The sequence below is a fragment of the Heterocephalus glaber genome, unplaced genomic scaffold (assembly GCF_053883595.1).
Source record: "Heterocephalus glaber isolate CG9 unplaced genomic scaffold, H.glaber_assembly_v1.0 deba00000331, whole genome shotgun sequence".
NCBI lineage: Eukaryota > Metazoa > Chordata > Mammalia > Rodentia > Bathyergidae > Heterocephalus > Heterocephalus glaber.
This window is the reverse complement of record NW_028258142.1, coordinates 47797046-47816909: the sequence shown is the minus strand read 5'-3', so window position 1 is coordinate 47816909 and position 19864 is coordinate 47797046. Positions and strand designations below refer to the sequence as shown.

Here is a 19864-nt window from a genome sequence, read left to right as displayed (position 1 = left end):
CAAATAGAATGTTAGAAATAGTTTTTGAACTTTAAGATGAGAGAGAAAAATGTAATAAAGAATAAATAAACAGGAAAATAATTATGAATTTAAAAGACAGGTTGGGAGAAAAAGGATGCCAGAATAAAATAGAGCAATATAAAAATAAAAAGTTAGCTAATATAAAGAGGTAGAAATATATTATTGATTTCAATAGCCACATATATATATATATATATATATATATATGGATCATCTTCAGTTAAAACATGAGATTACATTTATAAAATTGTCTATGAATACTTTACAAGAAATATATTAAAATCTAACAATATAAAATATTAAAAGTACATAATAAAAATTAATATAATATGGAAATATTAGCATAATGAAATCATGAGTATAAAGATCTCAAAAATGATCTTGGGTAAAAAATAGTATGATATATCAGAAATATATTAAATATTTACATGTAAATAATAAATTAGAATTAATATATTAAGAATTTAGGGCCGGAGATTTAGCTTAGTGGTTCCAGCACCTACCTCGCAAGCACAAGTTCCTGAGTTTGATCCCCGGTACCAAAAAAAAAAAAAAAAAGAATGTAAATCAATTAGTATAGCAACATTTGAGAGATTTCAACACAGTTATCCATTTTGACCTAAAAAATTAAAATAATGGTAATGATTGACTGGCTTAATAAATATAATCTATCAAATATGTATATATATGCATAGATATGCATATAGACACATATCCATACACATGTGCCAAAATTATAAATTATACATCATAAGCAGAGCTAAATGTTAGCTCATGGACAGAACCAAAGAAAGTGGGAGGCTAGATTTAGCCAGTGGGCTGTAGTTTGTCTACTTTCATATACAACATTGCATTGGAGGGGCTAACTAATGTAGTCAGACAGGAATAATACATATATAGGGGGCAAATGTAAATCCAGAAAAAAAAATAAACTGTCATTGATTATGTACATAATGCAAGAGAATTTACTTTTAGGTTATAAGAAATAAACTTTTGTCAATGGTATGATATAAGATCAATATTTAGAAATCAATTAAAATTTTACTCACTGGAAATAAATGATTAGAAACTATAATTACAAAAATTTTACCAAAGCAAAATATTATAAGATATTTTGAAACAAATATCTTTTATAAGGAGAGTAGAACATATGAAGTAAAAAATAGGAAGCTTTTTAAAGATATTGAATGAGATAAGAAATAAATACTAATACTAAAATTAAAGGAAAATATATTTATATACATCAAATGAGTGACAAATTCTATTTCATAAGTACTTTTTAAATTAAAAGCACATTAAAAATGAGGCTGGGGAGCTGTCTCAGTGGAGAGAGCCAGCCTAACACACATCAGACCCTCAGTTTGATGCCCAGCATTGAAAAAAAAGAAAAGCAGAGAAAAAAAAAACCCTTAAAAATGTAAAAAAGTAAGTTATGATTGGTTTGCTATACACAAAACCAACAAAATATTGGTATATAAGTAGGTTGGTATGTAAGTAGATTATATGTAACACCAGTTGTTATGGTTAATACCTAGATGTCCGTCCAAATCCTCATGTGCTCATAGGTGGGGTGTTAGGGAGTTGACTGGGTCAAGTGTGTGATACTCATCACTGGATTAGTCCACTGATGGGTTTATAGTTGGGTGTAATGTTGGGAGGTGAAGCCTGGTGGGAAGAGGTGGGTCATTGTGGGTGTGACCTGGAAGGGTGTATATATTTCCCTCCTCCTCCCTTGATCCCACTATGTTTCCCACAAACATGCCAAGAGCTCTTTCTCCTCTATGTTGCTCCCCTGCCAAACTGCCCTGCCTTGGTGTTAGCTAACTATGGACTGAAACTTCTACAAACTGTGACTTAAAAACAAACCTTTCCTCCTTTAAGTTGTGTGTGCTGAGGTTGTGTCCCAATGACAAGAAAATAACTAAGACACCAATATAAAAAAGATTTTAAAGCTATAATGCCCAGTGATAAAATGGAGAAAATTATTTTTCAGGGAATTAGATACACGATATTGAAAAAAAAAAGAGAGAGAATCACCACCATGCCTTTTGGAGTTTACAATCTATGGGAGAAATGGGGCTTCACAAAAAAGAGTATAAGTACAAATTGTGGTTTGTGCAAAAGATGTGCAAAAGAGAATAGTCACAGTGTCAAGAATGGAAAAGTCAACTTCATTTAAACTAGAGAGTCATCTTATTTCAAAACAGTAAATATACAATTTTTAACATTGGTACTCTTTATTTTCATAGTTAAATGTTGTCTCTCTGCCTCCAAGTGTCCTATTATACATGCACCAGCCTTTGTGTCTTTGTGCTGTTCCCTAACTGCCTCCTGGTTTCTTTCTTCAAATCCTGTGTAGAAGTCTTCCAAACCCATTCCCAAGAAAACTTTTTCCATGTTTGACTCTGTCCCATGAGTTTCCATCTTCAAACACATCCCTACATCCCTACATGATGCAAGTATTCTAATTAGCTGATTTCTATTTTATATATCAGTGTTCCTGAAGAGATTTGTGTTGATTTCTCTAGGCGTTTAAAAATGATATCTACTATTGCCTTACATATGTGAGTAAATCTAATGATAGGAATTTTAGATATTGTACTGTATTTGTGGTAGGTAATGTAGAAATAATGGAAACTTCTACTTCTCAAATTATACCTCAAAACTGATTCACATGCTATAAATTCAACATGGAGATACTTAGTCATAGTCCTTGGAATAAATGAAAGTGTAATAGTTGAACAAATTTTACTATATTTTCTGTCATGTTAATATAAGTACTGTAACAACTTGTCAAATCAAGCAATTGTCTTTTTTTCTTACTCTTTCAGTAAATGAGCTTTGTGGAGATCTAGTCACTCCTTTGTTCTGCTGACAGCTTGTTCTGCTCATTACATGATATGTGGGATTATCAAATCAATAAGATTTCACTGTTTCTGAAATACATTATAAAACGAGATAAACTCTGAAATTTTCTAAATAAAACTTTCAAGTCAAACCCCAAATCAGAAGATTAAATTTAATGCTATGAAGTTGACACAGACACTATTCATGGACAATTTCTAAATTATAGCTCCTGGGTTTTCAAAAGATGAGTGAAAAGTAAGCAAAACAAACAAACAAAAAAGTCACCAGGTGACAGCTGGGAGAATTGGGAAGTCTGAGGGAAAATGGAATAGAAAGGTATAAAGTATTGTGAAAAAATTGAAGACTTCTGAGGGACAAATTAGACATGTGTAAAAAATGAAAAAGACCAAGATAGTATTTCTTTTCATTTGCAAAAGCTATAAAGCAGAAAAAATTTGAGGATGTCTTTTGAATGTACGTAATTTTTTTTTCATGCCATGAGGACTAGTTTGTTTGAGGTGTGCTATGGTAGACTGTGTATCTGCTTTCCTAAACAGTGAGGTATTTGAGGGCAGGGTCCAGGGGATGCTGATCTTTATATTTCTTATACTTCATTCAGGCCCAGGTGCATGGAAAGTCCTCAACAGATATTATTTGAATGACTTAATTAATATACATAAGGCCTTTAATGAGAACCAAGAAAGGTGGGTTCTTTTCACTCCAATTACAACGAATTATACATTGTAAGATTTTATTAGCTATTATGCCTGTTGAACCAACATCACAGGTTAACTCTGTACAACATAGTCCTGTACTGCAACAGAGATTACTGTTCCATGGAGAAGCCTTTCTTGAGGCATCTCCCTGCCCCAGGTAGAAACAGTGCTTCCTCCTCCATGCTGTCTCAGAGGGTTAATATTATCTCTGATAAAGCATGCATCATACTGAATTAAAATCTTTTATTTAACATGCACGTTCTGGCAGTAGATTCAGAGGATACTGAGCTCAAGATCTGTTTGCTTTGTTTCCGACTATAGTATTCTTGCTTACCACCAGAGTAGAAACCAGGTAACATTTGTTTTCTGAAAGAAAGAGAAAGCACCTTATGATAAGATAAGTGATGTGGCTCCTCCCCAAAAATGTCCACATCCTAATCCCTGGAACCTATCAACATAATACCTTGTACTGTAAAAGGGACATTGCATATGTGATTAAGACTGGGAGACTATGTTGGATTATCCAGGTGAGTCTGATGTAATCCTGAAGATTTTAAGAAGTGGGAGGTGGGAGTATACATGACAGAGATGGGTGTGCGAACATAGTAACAAGTCCATGAAGATAGAATGATACTACACTGATGTCCCTGTGAGGCAGGGGCCATAAGCCAACCAATGCAGCCTGTGCAAGCTGGAAAAGGGAAGGAAACATTTTCCCTCAGAGTCTGTGGAAGGAACAGTCCTACCTAACCTTTAGTTTTATATCCTGGAGAAAGATCTTGACTTTTGGTGTCTAGAATAAATAGAATACATTTGTATTGTTGTAAGATATTAAGTCTCCATTATCTCTAGCACAATGAAACCTGTGTAAAGCATTTAAAAATGATACAGAGTATAAACTGTCAAGCAATAAAATTTCACACATAATTTCAAGAGACACAGTCTTTTCTTACATAACAATTTTCTGAGCACTTATTAGTACTCATGAGAAAAAAAGCTCTTCTAGGAGAGACATGATCTTGTGTATTTCAGAGCTGAATCTGCAAAGGCCAGGCACATAGGGCACACATGTATGGCCAGCAACACAAAATATGTATGAATCTTACAGAAAGAGTGCGAGGACAGCATTGATTCCCATCACTCTACGTAAGTGACTTGAACAAGATGACCTTCTAGATATGAACTTCAGTAAGATCTCTGAAGAAAGAATCTTCCATGTTGGGGAAAAAAAATAACGATCTTTCTATAAAGAGGGGAAGTGATGACCAAAACCAGCCGCCTCACATTAGTAAGACTGACTGGGCCTCCACAAAAGAAAGGGAAAATGAGGAGAGAAAGTGAAATTAGAGAGTGGAGAGTACTGAATAACAGGCACAGGGGTGAAATTTCACCCTGTAGTTAGACATCCTGTTTCTTTGGCCAAGGAGTACTGTATATAGAACAATACCATTTGTCCCCTCTTGTCCTCATCAGCTTTTTCTTTGCTGGGACAAAACGTCTGAAATACAAAATTCAAAGGAGGAAGGGTTTATTTTGGCTCAGAGTTTCAGAGGTTTCTGTTTGTTGGCTTTGAGGCAGAAACATCACAGTGGAGGAAAGCTGCTAACCTCATGGTAGTCGGGAAAAAGAAGCAAAGATGAACCAGAGAAGGGGCCCTAGGTCATGCCCATGTGACACATCCAGACACACCCAGAAGTACCTTAGTACTTAGTCATCTTCTTAGTATCTTGGTCATCCACTTAGTACCTTAGTTATCTAGGTATCTCAAGTTGATAATCTAGACTAAACCCACACCTCTCAAGTCTGTCCAATTCCATTGGGTCATCATGAACCCAACTATGCAAAGCAACCCAGGTAACCTCAGTCACCCTCAGCCTCTCCTCTTTTGTTATGTAGCCCCGTACAACTGGTTTGGTTACTCTTAATTCCTAATTCCTAAATGTTTTTAGGTTTATTCCTTTTCTCTAAACCAATAGCCATTTTTCAATTTTAATTTTCAACTTACTTTACTGAACTATATCACAAAGGTGCCTATAGTCATAGAAAGGACACCAAGATAATGCAGAGATAAAAGCCAAAGAACTAAAAAGTGATAAAAACAAGAAATCTTTCCTGCAAAGTTTTGTCACCTGAAAAAATCATTTTAACTCTTTTCTATGCTCCTTTTCTGAACAAGTAGTGTGTGAATTTGCACCCATATAATTGAAAACAAATTCCAATTTGCCCTGGAAATGAAGATATCTTATTTCTAGCAATAATGCATCTGCAGATTTATGTAATGAAATTCAAAGAGAAAATAGAAGTTGACATACAGTACTTTTCATTTATATAAAATTGAACAGGAAAGCTTCCAAGACTAAAATTAACCTGGAATAATCACTAAGTTCATTGCTCTTGTCAATAAAACTTACAGGTTAGCAAATAGGTAAATAGGTTTTGTCTCAAGTGCCAATTTTAATTAATTAATTGTGGTCACCTGGAGCATTGTATTTAGAAGGTTGTAGAGGATTAGCTTGTACAAAGCAAAGAAGAGTTCAGTGATGATTATCCATGCAAGCCCTAGGTATGAGAGGGAGAAAATTAAGGATAAGCGTGGACATTTGGTTTCAGTGATTAAAATATTATGCTGTACTTCTAGGGTGACTAAATCATAATTTCATTCCAAGAGATACATCTTTTTGCTTGATTAATGGTTTATTTTTAAATATTTAGTATTTAGTCAGCCACTTCTGATGATAATTAAGTTATGCCAACAACTTGAAATGACAGTTGACAATGACTTTATACTCCCTTTCTTAGATGCTGTGTTGGACTCATGAGGGTATAAAAGAAACTGTATGAGCACAAACTTGGGAATAGAATTTTATTAATCTTCACTTAGTGCTGCATTTCAAGTAAATGAGACTGCTTATCAATGGAAGGAGGAACTTATGGTTCATAATTAAAACAATTCTACAAGTAATAATCAGAGTTCAACTATATAGAGGTTATATCTTTATGGATTTCTTCATTCTGCTGAAAAGCAATTTTTATTTAAGTGTGTGGACTCCTGAATGTGATTCCTGAAATAGTAATTTGAAAATATAATTTTATATTAAATCAATATAGTTTTCTTTCCAGTGTTTTTGTAAAAAGATGCTCCAGGAAATAAAATCACATGATAGAAAATGAATTACCATTTGATTTATATCAAATTTATTTAAGGAAAACTGTTATGGAGGCCTAAATGAGGACCAGATATGACAAAATAAATAGTTGTGGGGTATAGTAATTTACAGAAATGGCTAAACAGTTTCTATTTCTAATTTTAAAATATTAGATGAATTAACAAATGCTTCTGATCATATGTCTTCTGAAAAGTATAAACTGCTATTTCTCTTCTGGGAAAAACAAAACAAAACACAAACTGGGTAAGTACTTTTAGGCTTATCACTTTCTCTGGAAGTATGGTATGCTACATAGATTTGGGGGAATAAATCAGTTAAATTTTCAAAGCAATAATATTAATTACTGACAAACAGGCATCACAATTCTTTAATATACTTTAGGAAAGTATATAAGACATTATCAGGATCTTCACATTTCATTGTGACATTATAATCATCTAGAGGATTTGAGAAAATAAAATGCAAATTCAAATTTAGAAACAGAATTCAGCTACATTGTCAGATGTGTGATAAATATATTTAAAAATTTGTAGGCTTTCCTTTCCAGTAGTAGTCTAAGTAAAAACATAATAGAACTAAAAATGTTCCCAGTCCTCAAAGCAACATGAAAGATGATGACAACCAGAGAATATCTAAAACACACAATCTCGGGAATACTATCAGCAACAATGACAAAACAAAGCAAAACCCTATAAAATCTATAGAGCCAAGTTATAAAATCTTACTGAAATATATGTAAAGTTCTCAGTTTAATTCATTCAACAATCTTGGGTGTGATATTACTAATATTTCTATATTATATACAGAAATTTAACCACCGATATATTAAGTCTTATTAATCTAGGTCAGATGAGGAATAGCACACAAGAAAAATATAAATGAAAGTATCAGAACAAACCAACAATGTTGAGAAAACTGGAAATTTTAAAACATAAATTATTTTCTCAGCTGATATTGTACATCAAACACTAATTTTATGGGAAAATACCCAATAAATAATGTTATATGAATAATGTAGGATATAAAACTACAAATATACTATAATTTCAAAGTGGTCAAATATGAATTAAAGAGTTAAATACAAACAAACCAGACTAACCAGTAGGCAATCCAGATGGATTTTTAATTGATCATAGGACAGGAAAGTAATTTGGAAGCATAAAACAATGGAATAAATCATAGAGAAAAATTTGGATGCATTTGACTCCTAGCAAAATTTAAAATATTGAATAAGAAACAACATGTGAATATAGAAAATAATTGAGGCTAAAATGTAGGAAGTGTATTACAAAGAGACCATGGACATCAATAAGGAAAAAAACCCCAATATTTCAACTGAAAGAAATGAGCGAAGAATAGGATCACATTAGAGATGAATTGAGGCATTTGATGAATAAAGTTCTAGAATGTTCAATGCTACTTAAGCCAAAGAAATAGAAAATGATAATGAAATTGCGAAGTCACCTGTCTTCATTCCAGTTTATAAAGATTTTAAAGCACAATACAAAACCTCCCTTTAATTTTGAATTTAGGTTCTCATCCCTGAGATGCATGTAAAAATTTATCAGTGGCTTAAATAATCCTAGTACTATTTATATTCTTTGGGGAAAGGAGGATGGAGCAGGGCAGGAAAAGCAGATCATGCTAGATAATTTTATATCAACCTAGCTAGGCCATGGTGCCCAGATTTATGCTTAAACACTAATCTAAGTGCTTCTGAAGATTTTTTTTATAGGATTAACACTTAAATCAGTAGAATTTGTATGATGTAGATTGCCCACTAAGTGTAGGTGAGTCTCATCAAATCTGTTAAAATTTTAAGGGAAGAGGGCTGATGTGTCCCTCCCACCCCCTATGACAGAGAGAACTCTTTTGGCAACAACCTTGGGGTCACTCTCCTTGGGTCTCCAGTCTACCTGCCTATTCTGCAAACTTTAGATTTGATAGTTCCAGAACTGCATGAGCCAAATTCTTAAAATATCTCTGTCTCTCTCTCTCTCTCTCTTGCTCTCTCTCTCTCTCATTGGTTATGGTTTTCTGACTAACATAGCAGGTATCTAAGGGAGACAAATATATAGCTGTCTCAAATATTAGCAATTTTCATGTGAAAATTTCATGTGGGAAATTAATTATCTCCTTTATTCTTACACTATCCAAAATAAATTAATGCTACTTTTGCTGCAGTTCTAATTTTGTGTCTCAAAGAGACAGCAATGATCTTTTACTACCTTACAGAATTCCTGCCAGTAGTGAAAATTCAAAATGAGAACTGAAGTCTAGTACCAAATGTAAATGTGCCAGTTTTCCAATTGATTGTGATAACTCTCACTTGAATTTAGATGGAAGAACTAAATATTTCCTTTAATAAAAGTTATGTTTAAAAAAGAGAAATAAATAAGCACATTCCTCTTTCAATATGAGATTAATTTACCACCTAATTACCATCTATCATTTATAAGGAACTGTGAGATTCAACTGGTTAAGTATACTAACATATTTTTAGATCAAGTCACCTTTAGAATAAAACTATTGTTTATTATTCTGCTTTCATAATAGACTAAAATAACTTATTTAAGATTGAATTTGCTTTGATTTAATTTTGCCCCACAGAATATTTATTAAGAGGTAGTGTTTTAAGAGGGAAACATTCCTAATGCTTCATTGCATTACGGAAGCTAATTTACCTCCGAGGTCACAATCCATTGGAGAGGAATGTGCAAATAAATGTCTAATAAATGTTGTTTGATGGCAATAATGACAATTTCCAATTCCCAATCTGATGATTTCTTCAGAATTTAACCTTAAAGCTACTACTATTTACTTAGTGTTTAAATATTACATAAACAATGGAGGCATAACAGTTTACATTTAGCAAGTACTTTTCATAAGTCAAGTGTTTTAGATGTAGATGAATTATCTCAGCAAACATTCCCACAGCCACAGTGGTAGGAAGAACTCTGAGATGATCCCCATTGCATCAAACTTGTAGACTCCCCTCCCCAGGAGAATAGGAAGAATCTCTGACTTACAAGGTTATCCGATATTACTCTGTGATTATTTTAGGTTATATTGTTAATACACGACTCTGTCTTAGCAGACACGAAGGAGGGAGTCACCTCTTGACATTGAAGAAGTACCATTTTGTGAATGGATGGGAGCAAGGATTATAGTACAGCAAGTTAGGTTCCCTAGAAGCTGAGAGAGGTCCCTGTATGATTAGGCAGCAAGAAAGACTGAATTCTGCCACAAGTAGATGACCTTGGGAATGACTCTGAGCTCTAGACAGGAACACAGCCTGGCTGACAACTAGACTGCAGCCTGTGAGACACTGAGCAGGGAACTCTGTTGAACTGTGCTTGTACTTCTGATTTATGGAAATTGTGGGATAATAAATGCAGGTCAAGTTGCTAAAGTTGCAGCAATCTGTTACACAGCAATAGAAAACAAATGAAACACTAGTATAAAAGCTACCCCAAGGGGTTATTTATTTATTTATTTATTTAATTTATTGGCACTGGGAACTTCATACATAGAAGTCCTACAAATATTTTATGTTCACGGAATGTATAAAGGATTTTTGCTATTTCCAGTCTGACAGTTAATAAAAACCTGTGACTGTCCTACATCAATTATAATGTCACCATTGTAACACTGGTTGTTCTCAGGGTTCTATAGAGGTGGAGGGGTGGAAAGGAGGGAAGGGGAAAGGGGAACAAAACAAGAATCAAGATATACTATGTATAGGTACGAATTCCCAATAATGGATGTGATCCTAATGTATACCTAAACTGTATCAACAAACTTAATGAATAATTTAAAAAAATGTATAGTCGTGGCTTCAGAAAATATGTAAAAAATATATAAATTCATATTTACTTTCTTATTGTTCTTGAGTTAACATTTGCTTCCGACTAAAAAATAGTTAAGATGTGCTTTCAACAGATGAAATGTTGTAAATGGAAATTTCAAGTGAAGGTTCCTGTATTCATCAATGAATTGTGTGGCTAGTCTCACTATCACCACTAAACCCCTTGTCTGAGAGAGTTCTGTTGTCAAGATCAAGGAAAGACGACCCTGCTGTGTAATTTTTCAAGTTATACTGGTCCTTACATTGTTAGCAAGATGGGAAGTGATGATAGGTACTGGTCCAAAGGAAAGAGAAGTTCTAAGAGTGAAGCTTGGTGTATATAAAAAATAAGGCCTTTGGTAAATGCTGTAGTTTTCTTCCTACTGTTCAGGCCAGTTCATTGACATGACATGACTGGTTCCAGTCAATTGATTTATAGAATAACTCAACTTTAACAAGGGTGAAAATTTCACCAGTGAGTGTCTTTTCAAAAATTTCACCCCTTTCTAATCTGAATGCCAATGAACAATAAGGTACAAACACTGTGCAATACACTCTGAAAGATTTACATTTAAATGGTAACATGTAGCTCCTAGTTGGAGCCTTGTTCATCTTCTAGATAGTGACGTATTGGCTTCTTAGTTTTTATAAGCATGATTGGAGGGGGACTGAAGAATTCAGTAGCCACTCCCAAAACTTGTAAGTCTTAATTATGGTGATCCAGTTAGAAATTGGAGATATGAGAGGGCTAGATTTGAAATTTCTTCATCAGTGTCACCAGCATACTGTTTGAACTGAGGTTATGTGTTTACACAGTTTGGTTTGGTGAGGAAGTTGGGGAGATTCATGGGTGTCATGGTTGGCCTTTGAACATTTCCAAAGCCCATGTATTGATGACTTGGTCACCAGCCTGTAGCATTGATGAAAGCTAGTGGAACCTTTAGGAAGTGGGGCTTAATGTAAGGAAGTTAAGTAATTTGGGAGGGTGCTCTTGAAGGAAATACTGGGACCCCAGTCTGTTTCTCTCTTTCTTTGGTCCCAGCTGCCATGAGGTGAATGATTTTCTCTACCATGTGTTCCCACCATGACATAATGCCTTACCAGAGAAGCAACTGGGCCAAGTACCCATGCACTGAAGTCTCTCCAACCATGAGCCAAAATAAACCTTTCCTTCTTTAAGTCAATTTTCTCAGGTATTTTGTCACAGAAATGGAAAGCTGACTAACACTGTGAGCAGTTAAATCTCTCTTTCAACCCTCTATTTAGCATTGTCTCAGAAAAGAGAGTCACCACATATTAAGTTACAGATACTTAATTAAAAATGTGAATTGGATTCTGCTATTTTTCAACAGATTCTATAAAGATAAAATTGCTATTGTAATTAAACATTTCCCAGTCATTGTCACCAAAAGTAAATAGAGAATGTGTTATATCAAACTCGTGTGATTTCCTCTTTTGCTTGCTGTTTTAGCTGAAACCTGACTTTCCCTAGTGGCATTGTTTTCCCTGTAGTTCTCACAAGTACTGTGTTCTTCCTTTTTTTCCTACTGTCTTCATACCAGCACCACTGGAAGTGGTGTGGAAATCCTCTTCGCTCAGCACTGTTTCTTTTTGGATACTGTCCCACAGCCTTTTATAAAGCCATACAACTTTGAAAATAATTTCACTATACTATGTTACTCACTACCTTCTTGTTTAGTCATCTTATGTTCTTCCAGGATGCAGATTATCATTTCTTAAAATTTCTTGGCTGATGTCACTGTGGTCAATATCATCCATACTTCCAAGTGTATTGAAAATATATACAGACACTTCTAATTTCCCAAATTCTCAGTTTCTTGGTCCATTAAGCTTCCCCTTAACTTACTCAGTCTTCTTTCCTAAGTCATACTGATAACCTTATCATTTCCAATACAAATATTCATTATCTTAATTTAAAAAACCTTACTCTCTGCTGCACCTATTACCTTGCCAGCTCACTGTGGCACCCAAACTCTTTCAAAAGCACTGAAATATTCAATCCTTTGATTTTTAGCATCATAAATCTCATTGTCCATTTCTATAATTATTCTCTCATATATCCTCTCAACATATGATGTTTTTCTCATGTTATGTACTTAACTCATTAAATGTCAAGTTAGTTAATTCTTGTGAAAGGAAATGTTCCTATTCTCCAAGTGCACACACAAAAAGTAGAAGACAGGCTCTTTGTTTCAAGCCTTAATCTCAAAATAGGTAACCACAGAATTATTTTTAAGAAGTCCCAGTCAATCACAGATCTACTTCAGTACCTGAGATTTGGAAAGTCAATCTCTAATCTTCACTCTATAGGTCAGTTTATCTCTAAATCCGATGAGTCCCACAAATCTCTCTCATTATCTGTGCATTATCTCTATCTACCTACTAATTCTTTTGGTTTGTTGCTTTACTTCACAGAGTGTTCCTCTAACTGGCATGTAATGACAATAACTTTTGTGACTGATATTTGAACCATGGTCCTTTGCTTTGACTCATCAGCCGAGGCTGTACTTTCTCAGCCAGTTATGGCTGTAGAAAAATACATAACCATGATAAACAAGTTTCACTTTAAATTTATTGCCACTAGCCCTAAATACATACTTCATGATGTAAGGAAATAGATCATTTTGTCCCCAGTTACTTGTCTTTTCTCTTAGACTACTACGATATTTTCTTTTCTCAACTCAAACCTCTAGCACCTCTTCCTCCATACTCATTTCCAAGTGAATTTGCTTTCCACTTCACTGAAAAATATTGAAGCAATCAGGAAACATCTTCTACAAATTTCCAGCGTCCATTTCTCTGTCAGTAGACTCCACCCTTTCTTTGGATGTTCCTAGCAAAGTCCAGTCCTTCTACTTGTGCAATTAATCTTATGTTCTCTCACTTACTCAAAGGACAGTGTCTCAGCCATTCTTCCATTCTTCCCCAACTGTCCTACTACAAACTTTTTTTCCTCTCTACTGCATCATTTCTATAAGTGTACAAATATTTCTGGAAAAAAATTCTTTCTGCCACATTTTTCCCCTTTTCTGTTTATATTTTTCCTTAGTTGGACAGCAAAATTCTTGAATAAGATGCCTCTTCTCATATCTCACAGTCCTTATCTCATTTTCTCTGGAATGTACTCCAATTGGATTTTTTCTAACTGTGTATTTTTGGTGTGACTGCTCTTTATCGAGGTCACCAACGAGTTCTCTATTCTGAGAGTATTTCAGTTTAACAATTATTAAATACTCTTGATTTGGGATCTTCATCAAGACTATTTCCCCTGAATTTCAGTCTTGCACATCATTAGCTCCCCAAAACCTCTACTTGAATGCCTTAAATGCATCTGAACATTACATATTCAAAGCAGAGCTCCTGATATTTACTCCTGATGTGGCTCCTGTGCAGTCTTCCTTACATCAGTTAAAAGCAACCTGTTCTGTTGCCCCAGCACGCCACCCTGGTGTCGTTGTTTGCTCCTCTGTTTTTCTTGCTCCGTTCCTCTGATAATCAGGACATCCTAGAGGCTCTACTTTTAAACCATATCCACTCTGAGCACTGCTCCCTCCTGGCATGGATTCCATCTTGATCCAAATACTACAATCTCATGCTAGGTTTACTAAAATCACCTTCTTCCTTTTAACTTTGATTCTTTCCAGTTTATTCTGAACCCAGCAGATAGAATGATACAGGTGAAATGTAGTTTGGATTCTGTTACTTCTCTTTAAAACCTTTCCTTGGTGCGAATAGCTAATGGCTTCCAAAGCTGTAAATAATATGGCTCCTCATTCCTTCTCTGTCTTCCTAGTCTTCTTTTCCTCCATCACAATTTCCCTGTGCTTATTTTATTATTTTAAATGTTATCTTAATGACTTTATACATACTTTGTTACTGTAGTACTCTTCCCTCAAATATCCATGGCTCATTTTCTCAATTCTTTTATATCTTTATTTAAAATAAGTTTTTCAGCTATTCCTTCTCTTCCAACTCTAGGAACCTCTCCCCTCCATTTCTTATTCTCATTCTGGATTTATTAAATCTACTACATATAGTGCGTACCTCAGTTGCTGTCTATTTCTCTCAATAGGACAACTAAAATGGTTTATCCCAACTAGTAAATTTGGAGTACCAATTGGAATAAGTGATAGTGCTTCAGATTCATTAGTAGTTAACATTTACATTTTTGAGTTCTTATTTGGAATGGATATATCTCCTGTCTCATGATCTTTCCTAGAATCACAAAAGTTTGAATTCTCTCCCTGGGACTCCATGTGAAGTGACCTCTCCTACAAAACAATTAATTCCATGACATTGTCACATTATCACTGTCTTCTAGTCATCCAAATTAAACATTACCTATCTCACACTATTTAATCTTTTCTATACCCTCTTTATATTAGAAGAAAATAGGGTCTTAGGATTTTCTATGAAAGAATAATGGAGTTGTAAAAAACAAAATATGCACTTAACATGCATATAAAATTCAGTTTTGTACTTTTATTATTAGTTTGCTTTTTTAAGTATTTTCTTTCTTTTTTTCTAGCTTCCATTGTGAAAGCTCCATTTCATAATGGGCTACTGATCAGACCTGTTATTCTAATGGTGCAATCCCAAAGGACAACTTGTTTCAGATGTAAAGTATTCCCCTCAGATTCCCTGACGGTCATGGAAAGCAGGAGAAATTCTTGATGTATGAAGTCACTGTCACCATTGTCAAAGCACTGTAGTGTGGGAAATGAACCACAACCAAAATCAAAGGGTGTTTCTTTCAAGGCACTGAATATTAGTACATAAACAACAATTTTTTCATTATAGTACAAAATATTTCCAATCAAAGCTTCATGTTTAAATGCCTAAAGAGCACATCTCAGCCTAGGTGCCAGAGGTGGCACACTTTTGGCACATGGGTCAACAGCAATATATGAGAAATTAAAGACTTCTCATCAAAGTGCTCAGACTTAATTTATTCTAGAAAATATGAAACTCTCTAAAAATTCAACTTAACTTTCATTGCAAGTCACCATAGATATAGTTCTCTGTACTTTGCTGTAAAGAATTAATATTAAGGTATGCATATTTTTTTCTTTAAAGGCTTCTTAAAACTAAATTAAACCACCAAATGCCTCAATAAAGTAATATTAAAGTTGAACCAAGTTCCATGAGAGCAAGACAATTTGGAGGTAGGTTAAAATTCCTTTCTTGCTCTTCAACCTTAAATCAAACTGTGGTGTTAAGGTATTGTAATGATCTAAGAGAGTGTGTCATTTTTCATTCCAGGCAGCATATGTTACATTCCTGAATTAGAGAACAGCTATTCTCCCAGATTATTATTTTAACTACGTAGTCATTCTCAGTTTAGATTTAGGTCAGGTACCAAAAGTTACTCTATGATCTTAGGAATGAAAAGCATAACCCTCAGTTCAAACTGTAATCACCAAAGCCTCATCCGGAAATGCATTATAGGACACACAGAAAATTAAAATAGATTTCGACTACTGCCTAATATGAGAAAATGAATGTGTTTATCTTTGTAAGTAGCACTTGAATCCAAGTGGCTCAAATGTGGCAAAACAGCGACACAGTCCCTATATAAGTGGCAAAATCAAACATTCAGGCATGAAAAGTCTTTTTCTTAAGTTGTTTTCAAGCTTCATCCTTTTTTCTGCAATAACTAAAGCAAAGCCACAGTAGCTGCAGCCATTTGCATCCGAGGAAGAGATGTTTTGCCTTGGTGATATAGTTAATGAGTCTAAAAATATTCAGTATAATAATTCTGTCAAAGCCCCCACAGTCTCCTCAATGAGCGGAAGCCTGCAGGATTCCAATGGGGAGCCAAGTAATGAGCTCTCAGCATTCTCTCCCACACCGTCCAGGCGAAATATACTCGGGCCTCTATGGTTCCACATCATTAGCAACATGAAACAAAGACACATGCTTGACTTTAATAAGCGACTAAAGTTGCTGGGTTACTAGTCTGTTACTGCACGTAAACTCGACTTCAGTATTTCAAAACAGCTCCTTGCAAAGAGGAAACAGGGAGGGCTTTGGCAAACAGAGTTGGGTTTAATCTAATGTGGCAAATGATTGAGCAGAATGGGGGAAAGAGAAGGACACAGGAAGTGAAGAGTTTCTGACACCAAGTCTCTGGGGCTCAAGGCAGACTGCAGTTTCGCTGTTGGAGATGATGGTTACGGTGGGCTACAGTGATAGGCTATAGGCATATGTGACTGAATTTTAGTTGATATTCTTGCAAGACAGGAAGTGAACAAGCTTATTTCCCACTGGGAAAGGTTCAGACACGATTAACTTGGGCATGACCAAATAGGTCAATAATATGACAATGAATTTCTATCACAATAATTAAGTGGGAAAATTTGTGTGATTTGTTCTTCTTGTTCTGCACATACCAATAATGCATTAGCATGGATTCATTTAGTTTCTTTCATTAGGTGAAATCACATAGCTACAATTCAAGATAGTGAAGGCTCAATTTGAATACTTAAAAGTTATGTCTGCAAAACAATATTGCATTATTTTTCTGCATTTTATTTTTAGCGTAGGCTTTTGCACACCAGCATTGGAGAAATGATCTAAAATCGGTTGCTACATGCATATTAATTGCTTCAGTGATGACACTCTCATCTGATTTCAGGTCTTCCTGATATCAATCATCAGGAAAAAAGGAAAACTTATCACAGAGAATGAAACAGGTAAAAAGAAATGCATCATCTTGGGATATTAGGAGGCAATATATTTTACCTCTCTATAATTTTTCAGTTATTAAAATGTTCTACTTTCCCCCAAATACAAAGTTCCTAAATATGACCCCCTTATCATAAAATCAGAAGAGATCTTGCGAATCATAAATCTGCTATTCCAGTCCACACAGGCCTTAATTTTACAGCTCTCTCCCAAAAATAGTTTTCTTAATGTTGATTTATAAAAAGAGGGACTATCTTCTGGCTTTGTATAACTGAATATTGGAATCTAAATGTAGATTTCCCTTGTCTTTTAAATTTAATTGTCATGGTTTTTTTCTATGATCAAAATAATTTTTAATATTTTGTGTCATTTCATACATTTTTCCTATAGTTTCCCAAGCTCTAACTTTTCTAAATACAACAAAAAGCTAAAGTTGCTGAGTTCAACAATAGTAATGGAAATATTAAGGATGATATTAAAACCATTAATCAGTTTTCTTTGAATATGACTACATGCTTGTTCTTTCTGCAAGAATACCATGATATAATCTTATATTTTACAAATACCAATATATACTCTAAGTGACACCTAGAGAAAACTTATAAAGAAATTAAGGGGCATTCAGCATAACGTATTTTGGGTGAATCCAAATTACATTTCAGGGGAACAGATTGTTCCTATATGTGTTTTGACCACCAATTTTCAAAATAAATGAATCTAAAATACTTTCCTTGGGGTTTTGTTTCACTCCTACCACGTTTTAGTTTTTTCTTTTCCTTTTGAAAAATGAGACTAATTTCCCAACTCTAGTTTTCTGGAATTTCTTCCACCAGCTGGAAAGCATCTCATAAATAATGTGGGTCCTTTGATCAGATGGGCACATTCCTTCAAGACCCAGGAATACTTTGCTGGTTCTGGATCCTGTCAGTCTTCTCATGATATCTGGAGTCTCATTACTATTTACCCTTTCAAAATGTTTGATGAATGTCTTTTGGTGAAGAAGCTGGAAGCAAAATAACAGTTCACTGGCTGTTGATTTAACTTACCATTGGTTTGGTGTTCTCAAAGCTGAGGATCATTTCATACATTTCATTGTTTAATATGTATCAATTCTATAATAAGATGACTTTACTGGCACACATACTTTTATAATAAAGGGGTATAGTTCATTTTTAAGCTACAGTTTAAATTCCAATAACCATCTCTCTTTAGACATGTTTATCTATATCAAGGTCATATTAAGTAAAAAGACATGTTTTATTTTAAAAATTCATGCTTGTAGAGAAACAGCTCTAGAACAGTGGAGTAAGGAGCTCTGAAAATATGCTCCTTCAATAAAGAAAGTATGTCAGAAATCACCTTTCACAGAACTCTAGAAAAAACTAAAGTTTTATGACAGTCTGAAGAATATCTATTCAGGGAACACAGGAAGCTTTGTGGCATTTTAACTTGATGTGCTCCCATTCTCCTATCCCCAGTTCCCATAGACCTAAAAAACTAACAGCCTCCCAGACACAGTAACTGTGAGAACCAGTAATTAGCCAACACTGGATGAGTAGAATGGATTTGCATCTATTCACAAAGCCCAACTCCCAGAGAACTGTCAGTATTAACTCATCAAGAAGTTTCCTGGATTCTTAATTTGACAAGCTCATAGTTCACTAAATGTGAACAAATTTATCCCTAAGACATTATTGGAAATGATCAGCAGCAAGGTTTAACATCACAGATACTTAAGAAGTGATAGATATTAGCTAGGGCTAGCAGAAACTATCAAAGAACTTAAAAGGGAAAACTAGGAAAGGAGATGTCTTTTGGAGGTCTTTGAAAATATCTGACATAGTACTCGGACTCTATGAGGTACACCAAGGTGTAGGACTATACTAACATGCCCAGGTAAGATGTGATAAAGACCCATTTCCCACCTCTGGCCCTTCTTGCTACATAACAAGAAAGTGAAAGATAGGAAGAGTTGTAACCAATCAGTTGTAACTCAGTATTATTGGGTGCAAGTTCAACACACACACAAACTTTTACTCACACACAAACACACACACACACACACACACACACACACACATGCACAGTCCCTTGGCAATACCTGGGAGAATTATGAGTTCAAAACATTAAAGAAATCTTTGTCAAATTATCAGCGGATCATTGAGCATGGGCTTCAGTAGCAGCATATCACACAGAGTATAGATTTTCTAGAATCGGTCCAGGAAAATGACCAAATGAAGAGCAGCAACAGCAACCTCAGTAATAACAAAGGGCAAAACCCACAAAACTGAGGAAGGAGAATTTAATTTCCAGAGTTAAAATTCCTTGAAATGACCAGCTTTTGGCAAAATAGAAAAAGTATAAGACATGGAAAGAAACAGGATATATGACCCATAAGGAGAAAAAAAAAAAAATAGAAAAGAAAGGTCTAAGGAAAGCCCATGTATTGAATTTTCTTAGGCAAAAATTTTAAATCAGCTAATATAAATATTTTCAAATAACAAAAATAATCAAATTTAAAGAATTAAGGGAATGTGTGAGAATGGTATGTAACTATA

General features: G+C 34.6%; 1 protein-coding gene across 1 annotated transcript in view; it reads right to left on the bottom strand.

Annotated features, from left to right (window-relative positions):
- Nucleotides 1–19864, bottom strand: part of Ccdc178 (coiled-coil domain containing 178) — a 386593-nt gene that overhangs the window by 52110 nt on the left and 314619 nt on the right. The window contains 1 exon segment of the mRNA XM_087188664.1: nt 16040–16045. Coding sequence (XP_087044790.1) covers nt 16040–16045 — 6 coding nt within the window.